Source organism: Acipenser ruthenus, chromosome 30 (genome assembly GCF_902713425.1).
Source record: "Acipenser ruthenus chromosome 30, fAciRut3.2 maternal haplotype, whole genome shotgun sequence".
Taxonomy (NCBI): domain Eukaryota; kingdom Metazoa; phylum Chordata; class Actinopteri; order Acipenseriformes; family Acipenseridae; genus Acipenser; species Acipenser ruthenus.
This window is the reverse complement of record NC_081218.1, coordinates 6,921,839-6,933,913: the sequence shown is the minus strand read 5'-3', so window position 1 is coordinate 6,933,913 and position 12,075 is coordinate 6,921,839. Positions and strand designations below refer to the sequence as shown.

At 49.7% G+C, this 12,075-nt stretch overlaps 1 protein-coding gene across 5 annotated transcripts in view; it reads right to left on the bottom strand.

Moving 5' to 3' along the window:
- Positions 1 to 4,062: 4,062 nt before the first annotated feature.
- LOC117403381 (MAP/microtubule affinity-regulating kinase 4-like) overlaps positions 4,063 to 12,075 on the bottom strand; it is a 48,461-nt gene continuing 40,448 nt past the window's right edge. The window contains exons 17-19 of one of the 5 annotated variants that reach the window (XM_059004597.1): positions 11,455 to 11,499; positions 10,276 to 10,312; positions 4,063 to 8,590 (exon numbers count right to left, since the gene is read on the bottom strand). In XM_059004597.1, the coding sequence (XP_058860580.1) occupies positions 8,257 to 8,590; positions 10,276 to 10,312; positions 11,455 to 11,499 (416 nt within the window). In that variant the 3' untranslated portion in view covers positions 4,063 to 8,256. The remainder of the gene's footprint in view (positions 8,591 to 10,275; positions 10,313 to 11,454; positions 11,500 to 12,075) is intronic. The other 4 variants (XM_059004600.1, XM_059004598.1, XM_059004599.1 and 1 more) reach the window with 4 other exon arrangements.

Below are 12,075 nucleotides of genomic sequence, written 5' to 3'. Positions count from 1 at the left end.
GAGCGGGTGTAGAGAGAGAACAGGACCCAAGAACCCAAGACTGACCCTTGGGGGACTCCCGTTAAGAGAGAGCGAGGTGTGGAGGTTGCTCCACGCCAGGTTACCTGGTAAGTGCGGTTGGAGAGGTAGGAGGAGAACCAGGCCAGAGCAGTGCCAGAGATCCCCAGGTCAGCAAGAGATGATAGTAGAATAGTGATCAACAGTGTCAAAGGCAGCAGAGAGGTCGAGGAGAATTAGAACAGAGGAGAGAGAGGCAGCTCGGGCAGATTTCAGTGAGTTGGTGACAGACAGGAGGGCGGTTTCAGTGGAGTGAGCAGAGCGGAAGCCAGATTGGAGAGGGTCGAGCAGAGAGTGGTTGGACAGGAAAGCAGAGAGCTGGTGGTGTACAGTCCGCTCAAGGGTTTTGGAGAGGAAGGGTAGGAGGGAGACAGGACGGTAGCTCTGGAGGGAGGTGGGGTCGAGGGTAGGTTTTTTGAGAAGGGGAGTGATAGAGGCTTTTTTGAAGGCAGAGGGAAAGAGACCAGAAAGGAGAGAGGTGTTGAGAAGGGAGGAGATGAAGGGAAGTAGAGCAGGAGCAGCAGCTTGAAAGAGGTGAGGGGGAGGGGGTCCAGGGCACACGTGGTGGGTTTGTGACCCTGGAGCAGGGAGGAGAGGTCAGAGTCTGAGAGGGGCGAGAAGGTGGAGAAGGAGGGTGAGTTAGTAGGGGATGCAGTGGGTGTAGGGGTTGGAGCAGGAGGGGGTGCGGGGGAGGGAGAGGTGTTAAAGAGTTTGCGGATATCTGAGATTTTAGAAGAGAAAAAGGAGGCAAAGTCATCAGGGGAGATAGAGAAGGGAGGAGGAGGGGGGAGGGTTTAGGAGGGAGGAGAAGGTAGTTTATGTGGGTTGTTAGTGGAGGCTTGGATTACAGATTTGAAATAAGTATATTTAGCAGAGGAGAGAGTAGAGGAGAAGGAGGAGAGGAGAGTGTGGTAAAGGTCTAGGGCAGCAGGGAGTTTGGTTCTCTTCCATTTCTTTTCAGCAGATCGCAATGTGATTCTTGCTGAGCGGACTGCAGAGGAGAGCCAGGGTTGGGGAGGGGAGGGGCGAGCAGGTCGGGAGGTGAGGGGACAGAGGGAGTCGAGGGAGGAGGTGAGAGAGGAGAAGAGGGTGGAGGTAGCAGAGTCTACGGAGAGCTGTGAAAAGGAGTCGATAGGAGGGAGGTGAGAGAGAGCAGTGGAGGCAAGGACAGAGGGGGAGAGAGAGCGGAGGTTACGGCGAGAGGTGACAGTGGGGGTAGGAGGAGCAGGGAGAGAGGGGAGAGACAGAGAAAAAGAGATGAAATAGTGATCAAAGAGGTCCAGGGGGGTGACAGAGAGGGTGGAGGGGCAGCAGGCCCTGGAGAAGGTGACGTCCAGTTGACGGCCAGCTTTGTGGGTAGGAGGCGATGGAGAGAGACAGAAGTCGAAGGAGTAAAGGAGAGGGAGGAATCCAGCAGAGTGGCTGGGGTTGGAGAGATGGATGTTGAAGTCACCTAACAGGACAGCTGGGGTAGACAGAGAGGGGAGGGAGGAGAGTAGATAGTCGAGTTCATCTAGAAAGTGAGCGAGAGGCCCAGGGGGACGGTACAGTACAATTAGCAGGAGTTGACAGGGAGAGGTTAGTTGGACTGCACACAATCAAGCTGAACCAATTCTTGTTTGTTTACAGAGCCATTTTGACTGGGACAGATCATGGGGTCAAAACCCAGAGGTAAGCACCACGTCTGAAAAACGCTCCACTTCCCGTACTGGGATGTGGATGCTACTCTGGCATTCTGTAGGGTGTCAACGACCCTATTAGAGAGACAGTTCAATTGCAGCCGTTTAGGTGCCAGACCCAGACCCAGAGCCGTAGGCTCGATGGATTGGCATGACATAAGGTCCCCCGCTCCCAACTGATCAGGTGTTTGGGCAGGCTCCAAGGCTGGCCGCTCAGGAACTCCATCAGAGCTGAAAACCAAAGTCTCCTGGGCCAGTAAGGGGCTACTAATAGCACCCTGGCCCGGTCCTGCCTAATCTTTTCTAGACACAGCGGGAGCATAGCAAGCGGTGGGACGGCATACAGAAGCTGACTCAGCCACTGGTGTGCCAAGGCATCAATAGTTAGTGGGTCCCAGTCTCCTGTTATGGAGCAAAGAGGGCAGTGGGTCGATTCCTGGGAGGCAAAGAGATCTATCCCTGCTCTCCTGTACCTCTCCCAAATCAGGCTCACCACCTTGGGGTGAAGCCTCCACTCTGAGGCACTGGAAAGGAGGTCTGCCGCCCAGTTTATCACCCCAGGCAAGTGTACCGTCTGCAGTGAGAGGAGGTGTTCATGTGCCCAGAGCAAAAGCTTGCAGACCACACGATTAGAGACTGGGAGACCTGAGGACGCCCTGGTGGTTTATATAAGCCACCACGGTAGCGTTGTCCATCCAGACAAGCACGTGTCACCTCGAAAAATTCTGCAAGGCCAGATAAACTGCCTGCAGCTCCAAAATATTTATATGGAGACTCTGCCAAGGGGGTCCCATACCCCCCCTTACCCCTCTACCATTCCACACAGAGCCCCAGCCAAAGCTGGATGCGCTCGTGGTGATGACCTCCCTTTTGGTGATGCTGCCCAGCGCTACGCCTAGGTGTAGATGGGCAGGCTGTGTCCACCAAGAGAGAGCCTTTGGTCAGTGGCGAGACATTGTCACTAGGTGGCCACGGTTCAATGCGAGCTGAAAAACCCTGCTGCTGAACCAGGCTTGGAGAGGGCGCATGCGCAGGAGACCCAAAGGAAGGGTCTGGGAAGCTGCTACCATCAATCTCAGAAGTATCTGAAATGTCACTACTATAAGCGCTGTATTGAGCTGAAAAAGGCAGCTATTCTCTGCACTCTGTCATCTCACAGAGTGGATAGCATGGACATGGAGTCCAATTGCACTCCTAGATAATAGGCTCTTTGCACAATTCAGCGACAGGCCCAACCAATGAAGGTGGTCAGTGACAAGTTCCGTGTGGGCTTCTGTCTCCGCTGGAGACAAACAAGTCATCCAGGTAATTGAGCACTCTAATGCCTCTGTGTCTCAGTGGGGCCAGAGTAGCTTCCATGCACTTCAAAAAAGGCACAGAAAGCTAGAGAGAACCACAGGTACCTCCTGTGCCCTGGTCTTATGGGGATGTGGAAATAAGTGTCCTTGAGGTCCACCATGGTGAACCAGTCGCTTGGCCTGATTGACTGCAACAGCTGTCGCATGGTCAACATTTTGAACCTCTGTCGACTCAGATACAGGTTGACCTGCCTGAGGTCAAGGATTGGTCTGAGGCCATCATCTTGCTTGGGCACCAGGAAGTACCTGGAGTAGAACCCTTCCATCAAGTGGAGGGGCTGTACCGTGCAAATAGCTTACTTCTGTAGCAGAGACAGTACAGCAGGATCTTGTGGGTCTGTGACTAACGTTGTAGTCACGCCCCGAAAGGGAGGGGGGCCGTGCTTGAATTGGAGAGAATAGCCGGTCTGTACATTAGGAAGCACCCAGCAGTCCATGCTGCACTGATGCCAATACCCCAGGTGGTTCCCTGAAAAGGGGCCCTGGGTTTGTGGCTTAGCCTGAGGTCTTTGCCTCTGCAGCTGGCATATCCCCGGGCTGTCAGTCTGCTTAAGGAAAAGTGATGCTGGCATCTGTGCCTGCAGTCTTATGTCCTCAGAAGGCGGGCATGACTGCGTCACAGGTTCCATTTCGTACTTGATAGGGAACTTACTATTTCGATTTTCATTGTCAGTTCATGGCCTCGGTATGGCAATACAGATGTCAGTCGTCTTTTGAAACACTCAGGGGACAACTTTCAAAGCTTGCTTTGAAATCAACATGCTAATGAAAGAGTTTATTGAATACCTGCTGATAAATATTTTTGAGTTTGAGTCTCAGCACACCCTGCTGGGTACTGATCCGCATATTGGGGTCTCTTCTGCTGCGGGTCTTTCTGTGGTCCTAGCAGAAGCGCCTGTTCTGAAGTGACAGCAGCCTCACTGCAGGGAGCGAGGGAGGGTAAAGAAGAGGCAGACAGACTCACAGACTCACATATCAGTGAATTTTATTTGGCGAGGGTACATATCACCCCAGTTTTACATCTAAAGGCCCCTCGAGAAGGGCCATCAATATAATAACTTAATTAAAAACTCGACCATTTTCTTTGTTTTCTACACAATAATACAAATACAAGCACTCGGAGGGGTTTGTACAGGGAGCGAGAGAGAGAGTGAGAGAGTGAGGGGTGGACAGGCAGCTGTCTGTGAAGGCTCAGTGTAGTTAGTCTGTATCAGAGTCCATCCATTATTTAATCAGGGTTCTGCTGGGCAAATGTGCAAAAATATATAAAACCAGACAAATCTGTAAAAAAAAAAAAAGAGTTCCTGGTATAGTAGAGTGCCTCATCTCTCTCACTCTTCAGTAACAGGGTGAGATGCACTGCAGACGTGTGACTGTGCTTTGTGCTCCAGTATCACTCCACACTCCAGTACAATGAGAATCACACCCAGTGTACTATACACTAAGGGAGTCTCACTCAGCTCACCCCGGCCTCACTATCTCACTGTCAGTGCATCAAAGAGGGGGGCATCGTTAACATTTTGGGAGTTCAGGCTGGTTTCTGATTGGCTGAGAGACAGCCACTTGCTTTCCCAGGACGCACTGCTGCTAAGACACTTCCAGGCTGGTCCTGCAGGGGGCACCATCTTCAGCCCAGGCTGTGGGGTGGAGATTCAGAAATACTAATAGAAACTGTTGAAGTTCATTGAGTGCCTAAGTTCTCAGTGTCTTCAATACAATGCCACTCCCAGTCTCAGGGAAATGCTCAGGAACTGAGAGGCAGGGGGGTGGGAACCTCCTTGACTCACTCTGTCTCTGCCTTCAAAATGCATTCATTCTAATGCAGTCTTTGCTATGTCCCAGACTCATATTAGAATCAAGTAGATTTGCTTACGTTCCAAGAATTATTTACATCCATTTAGGATTCAAGCGAATTCTGTTTGCATGCTTTCGTTGAAGTTCTATTACAAGATTGTACTGTAAATCGACATTCTTATTGCAATACGGCTACAGTGCATTGCAGCAGCTTGTCTCTCTGCAGTCTCTTTAGATTCAAATACACATTTCGACTGGATTGAAAAAAAACTTAACGCAAAAAGAATCTACTTTGAATCCAAGACTACCAGAATCCAGAAAGAGGCTGCAGAGAGAATGCGTTCTGAATGCCTTTCTTTCTTCTGGGAATGCCAGGGGGTCCTGGGACACACAGAGGGGTGCGGACCTGCAATTAATACTGCTTTAGTGAAGAGCAACTCTTCCCTCCTCAGCATCGAGACAGGAATGGAATTACAACAGGGATTAGAATAACACCACCATCATGTAACAAAATCAAATACAAAACTGAATGTGAAGAGGAGAGCAGGTTCCCAGGACCAGCCTATTGGCTGAGAGCTTCACTGAAACAGCACAGGAGACTGTGGCTCACTCCCTCCCTACCCCTTCTCCCTATCTGCTCTCTCCTTCCATCGCCCCTTCTCTACATCTTCTCTCCCTTCCTCTCCACCAGCTCTCCTGTGTGTTTCAGTGTCTTGTCTAAAGGTACACTAACCAGGATGACACAATTCAATCTCTCTGTCTGTCTGTCTCACCCTCGTATCATTCATGGGACTGGGTTTCAAATTCTTGCTTGTTTCAGCTTCTCATCATGTTTACAGCTACTCAATTCTTTACTATCTGAAAAGGAGTCAATGAGTTAACATGAACCAATATTTTAAACCAGAGGACACACAGTGGGGAAATGAAGTGGAGACAGAGGGAAGGAGACACTTCTTCACACAGAGAGTGGTGAGGGGGTGGAATGGGCTGCCAGTCATGCTGTTGAAGGAGACACTTCTTCACACAGAGAGTGGTGAGGGGATGGAATGGACTGCCTAGTCATGTTGTTGAAGGAGACACTTCTTCACACAGTGGTGAGGGGATGGAATGGGCTGCCTAGTCATGTTGTTGAAGGAGACACTTCTTCACACAGTGTGGTGAAGGGATGGAATGGGCTGCCTAGTCATGTTGTTGAAGGAGACACTTCTTCACACAGTGTGGTGAAGGGATGGAATGGGCTGCCTAGTCATGTTGTTGAAGGAGACACTTCTTCACACAGAGAGTGGTGAGGGGATGGAATGGGCTGCCTAGTCATGTTGTTGAAGGAGACACTTCTTCACACAGAGAGTGGTGAGGGGGTGGAATGGGCTGCCTAGTCATGTTGTTGAAGGAGACACTTCTTCACACAGAGAGTGGTGAGGGGATGGAATGGGCTGCCAGTCATGCTGTTGAAGGAGACACTTCTTCACACAGAGAGTGGTGAGGGGATGGAATGGGCTGCCTAGTCATGTTGTTGAAGGAGACACTTCTTCACACAGAGAGTGGTGAGGGGATGGAATGGGCTGCCTAGTCATGTTGTTGAAGGATACACTTCTTCACACAGTGGTGAGGGGATGGAATAGGCTGCCTAGTCATGTTGTTGAAGGAGATACTTCTTCACACAGAGAGTGGTGAGGGGATGGAATGGACTGCCTGGTCATGTTGTTGAAGGAGACACTTCTTCACACAGTGTGGTGAGGGGATGGAATGGGCTGCCTAGTCATGTTGTTGAAGGAGACACTTCTTCACACAGAGAGTGGGGAGGGGGTGGAATGGGCTGCCTAGTCATGTTGTTGAAGGAGACGCTTCTTCACACAGAGAGTGGTGAGGGGATGGAATGGGCTGCCTAGTCATGTTGTTGAAGGAGACACTTCTTCACACAGAGAGTGGTGAGGGGATGGAATGGGCTGCCTAGTCATGTTGTTGAAGGAGACACTTCTTCACACAGAGTGGTGAGGGGATGGAATGGGCTGCCTAGTCATGCTGAGACAGAATTACTGGGATCCTTATTGCCGATTTGACAAGTTCTGAGATCAATCAGCTGCTATGAACCAGACGAGCTCTGATGGGCTGAACAGCCTCATGTTCATAAACTTTCTGATGAGATGAAAAACCAATCCCGTGAATGACAGTAGGGTGAGAGGGATTGAATTGTACTTCCAATCAAAAAAAACTGCAGCATCCCTTTAATTAAAATATATTTAAAGAGGCTATCATTATCTATTCAGGGTGTTTAGTAAGTAAGGGGTCAGGGTGTGATCAAGGGGGCAATGAATGCCCCACCCCAGTCATTCTTTTACCATTGTAACTGCCATTGTATATATTAAAGTATCATATACAGTGTGGAGTTCTCTTTCCTATAGACCTCTATACAGCTCTGCAGTGTTTTGACAGTCCATTCAGTATTATATAGCTATGGAGAGACTTTGTGAATGAGGCTGTAGCTCCCAATTGGTTCAGATGATTGACTTGTAGAAAAAGGGGTGCCACAGTTTCTTCTAACAAGTTAACAATGAAATCAAACAGGGGGAAAGAAATCAAATACCGAGCTAAGTCACTCCCCAATTAAAATACCTCTTACTGCTTTCTTTATACAGTGTAGAGCACCACCAGGTGGCCACTCATTATAATTACATCTAAAGGGAGAGAGAGGAGAGGCTGAGGAGAGAGAGAGAGAGAGAGAGAGAGAGAGAGAGGAGAGAGAGAGAGGAGGGGAATGCAAAATCAGAATTTTCTTCCCACCTTTGTAAACGAACATAGATTTTTTTTTCTTTAAATAGCAGCTGGTAACTAAATATAATAACAAATAAAAAAAGAAAAAGAAAAAATTGTGTGTGTGTGTGCGTATGTGTGTGTGTATATATGTGTGTGTGTGTGTGTGTATGTGTGTGCGTGTGTGTGTGTGTGTGTGTGTGTGCGTTTGTGCGTATGTGTGTGCGTATGTGTGTGTGTGTGTGTGCGTATGTGTGTGCGTGAGTGTAGAATTGCAGGCTGGTATTCAAGTTGTAGTAACAGGCTATTGCAGGGGAGGGGGTGAGAAGGAGGAGAGAGGAGGGGAGATGGGAGAATGGGGACGAGAGGGGGTACGGGGTGTCTTACCCAGCACCCCCTAAGAGCTACATTTTCGTGAAGATTTGAAAGGAGGGTTTGCTGGGTTTGTTGTGTGTCTTTTCAAGTTTCAAGCCCCACTCTTTCTCTCCCCTTCTCAGAGCTACACATACTTGAGAAATTTTGGAGATAAGAGGAGAGAGGAGGAGAGGAGAGGAGAGGGGTGTGTGTGTGTGTGTGTGTGTGCTTCAAGTTTCAATCCCCTCCCCTCTCCCCTCCCCTCAGAGCTGCAGCTCCCTGCTGATCCGGTTAGCGATGTCCCGGAAGCCCGTAGGCGCCCCCCAGAGTCTTCGAAAGCGCACTGCGCTGGTGAGGAGGGGTCCGGCGGGGAGCTGGCACACCTCCGCCTCGAACACCACGCGCGTCCCCCCCACCCCCTGCGTGCAGGACAGCAGAAACGGGCCAGCCTGGTGAACCTGACACCCACAGCCCTGAGCCCTCTCCCTCACTGCCCCTAGCACCTCCGAGGGGTCCCGCCCCACCCTCACACTCCAGCCAGGTCCCCGCCCGCTCCGCCCGGGCTCGAGCGCTTTCGAATCCCCAGGTAGAGAGCCACTGCAAGAGAGGGGGGGGAGAGAGAGGGAGAGGGAAAGAGAGAGATTATATTATTATTTACCACCATTGTAAAAGCACAAGCTCAGACATTTTATCTACTTGACTTGACAGACATTAGAAGTTGTGGATTGTTAAGCAACAGAACCGTGGGGTCCTTTGAACTGATGTGAGCAGCGCTGTATCTGAGAGCCTGAATGAGAGGACAGTCCTGTGATTGAGGAGACTGCACTGAGAGGACAGTCCTGTGATTGAGGAGGCTGCACTGAGAGGACAGTCCTGTGATTGAGGAGGCTGCACTGAGAGGACAGTCCTGTGATTGAGGAGGCTGCACTGAATGAGAGGACAGTCCTGTGATTGAGGAGGCTGCACTGAATGAGAGGACAGTCCTGTGATTGAGGAGGCTGCACTGAGAGGACAGTCCTGTGATTGAGGAGACTGCACTGAATGAGAAGACAGTCCTGTGATTGAGGAGGCTGCACTGAGAGTACAGTCCTGTGATTGAGGAGGCTGCACTGAATGAGAAGACAGTCCTGTGATTGAGGAGGCTGCACTGAGAGGACAGTCCTGTGATTGAGGAGGCTGCACTGAGAGGACAGTCCTGCGATTGAGGAGGCTGCACTGAGAGGACAGTCCTGCGATTGAGGAGGCTGCACTGAGAGGACAGTCCTGCGATTGAGGAGGCTGCACTGAGAGGACAGTTCTGTGATTGAGGAGGCTGCACTGAGAGGACAGTTCTGTGATTGAGGAGGCTGCACTGAGAGGACAGTTCTGCGATTGAGGAGGCTGCACTGAGAGGACAGTCCTGCGATTGAGGAGGCTGCACTGAGAGGACAGTTCTGTGATTGAGGAGGCTGCACTGAGAGGACAGTTCTGTGATTGAGGAGACTGCACTGAGAGGACAGTCCTGTGATTGAGGAGGCTGCACTGAGAGGACAGTCCTGTGATTGAGGAGACTGCACTGAATGAGGGAGTTCATATCTGAGGACCAAGCCAATGAATAATCTTTAACAGGGAGCCCCTGTGAGAGGAGGCTGAGCTGTGATTGACAGGGCAGTGGTGTTTAGACCCCCCAACGGGTGTAAATCAGGGGCACACAGACAGCGTCCCTTATAGGCCACAGTGGGAGTTATGAGAGTGTGGAGCACACTGTGAGGCAACTCTACATATCCAATACCAGCACTCTCCCACTCTCCCTTACACCTCCCTCTCTTCTCTCTTTCAGAATCACTCCCTCCCTCCATTTCTCTCACACACTTCCACTCTCTGTCACACACACTCCCTCTTTCTCTCCCTCTCTGTCTCTCTCACTCCCTCTCCCTCTCCCTCTCCCTCTCCCACTCCCTCTCCCTCTCTCTCACTCCCTCTCCCTCTCCCTCTCACTCCCTCCCTCTCCCACTCCCTCTCACTCCCTCTCCCTCTCACTCCCTCTCTCACTCCCTCTCCCTCTCCCTCTCACTCACAGCTCTGCAGTATTGAAAGAGTTACACCCTTGCTATTTGACACACATCACCATAGTGATGGAACAGGATGACATCACAGTCTAAATTACTCCTTGACACAAATACAGACAGACAGACACACTGACATAGAGGCCTCTGTTAAAACAGGAATCTAAGAGCTACAAGCCAGTCAGGTTCACAGTGCCAGCAGGGCGGAGTCAGGGTGTGGCCACATTGACATGTTACCTCGAGGGCTTGAAATGAACCTGCGTTTCAGAAGCTACTGAAAAAATCAAGAGATGTGAAAACAGCAACTGAGTGAGACGCACAAGACAAGAACACAACTACCAGACAGTGTGTGTGTGTGTGTTTCTTACTGCATGTGTGTCTCAGTGTGTGTATTTGTGTCACTGTGTGTCACAAATACACACACTGAGATTTACAGCTCTGCAGTGTTGAGTGGAGTTCTCTTTCCTATAGACCTCTATACAGCTCTGCAGTGTTGAGTGGAGTTCTCTTTCCTATGGACCTCTATACAGCTCTGCAGTGTTGAGTGGAGTTCTCTTTCCTATAGACCTCTATACAGCTCTACAGTGTTGAGTAGAGTTATCTTTCCTATAGACCTCTATACAGCTCTGCAGTGTTGAGTTCTCTTTCCTATAGACCTCTATACAGCTCTGCAGTGTTGAGTGGAGTTCTCTTTCCTATGGACCTCTATACAGCTCTGCAGTGTTGAGTGGAGTTCTCTTTCCTATGGACCTCTATACAGCTCTGCAGTGTTGAGTTCTCTTTCCTATAGACCTCTATACAGCTCTGCAGTGTTGAGTAGAGTTATCTTTCCTATAGACCTCTATACAGCTCTGCAGTGTTGAGTTCTCTTTCCTATAGACCTATATACAGCTCTGCAGTGTTGAGTGGAGTTCTCTTTCCTATAGACCTCTATGCAGCTCTGCAGTGAGTGGAGTTCTCTTTCCTATAGACCTCTATACAGCTCTGCAGTGTTGAGTGGAGTTCTCTTTCCTATAGACCTCTATACAGCTCTACAGTGTTGAGTAGAGTTATCTTTCCTATAGACCTCTATACAGCTCTGCAGTGTTGAGTTCTCTTTCCTATAGACCTCTATACAGCTCTTCAGTGTTGAGTGGAGTTCTCTTTCCTATAGACCTCTATACAGCTCTGCAGTGTTGAGTAGAGTTATCTTTCCTATAGACCTCTATACAGCTCTGCAGTGTTGAGTTCTCTTTCCTATAGACCTATATACAGCTCTGCAGTGTTGAGTGGAGTTCTCTTTCCTATAGACCTCTATGCAGCTCTGCAGTGAGTGGAGTTCTCTTTCCTATAGACCTCTATACAGCTCTGCAGTGTTGAGTGGAGATCTCTTTCCTATAGACCTCTATGCAGCTCTGCAGTGTCGAGTTGTCTTACCTTGTGATCGGAGGTCTGCAGACTCTCTCAGGTTCGTCTGTGACCCTCGATAAAAAATAGAAAAAATCACAATTAGAAATGAAAGAGCCAGAGACACACAGACCGAGAGACACATTCTCGTAGCTAGATGACTTGTCACTGAATGAAGGGTTAAAGGTTTTTGTGGAAGTCTAGGGGATACATTCTGTCTGCCTCGATCCAACTGCACAGCTTGACTGGACCCATAGCTAGAGATAGACAGACAGACAGACACGTTTCCACCCCAGCGCTGTTAAACCATCCAATCTAAATCTGCCAGTCCAGAGAGACATGAGAGAGTGAAGGGAGGATGTGGAGCAGATACAGACAGGGATACAGACAGACAGCGAGACAGAGACAGACAGAGACACACGTAGACAGACAGAGACACACAGACAGAGAGACATACAGACAGACAGAGACACAGAGACACAGACAACATATACACACAGATAGATGCAGACAGACTGACAGGACAGTAAGAGAAGAGACTAACTAAGTGTTTTATACCCTGCGATAGATAGGACAGTAAGAGGACAGTAAGAGAAGAGGCTAACTAAGTGTTTTATACCCTGCGATAGATAGGACAGTAAGAGGAGAGAC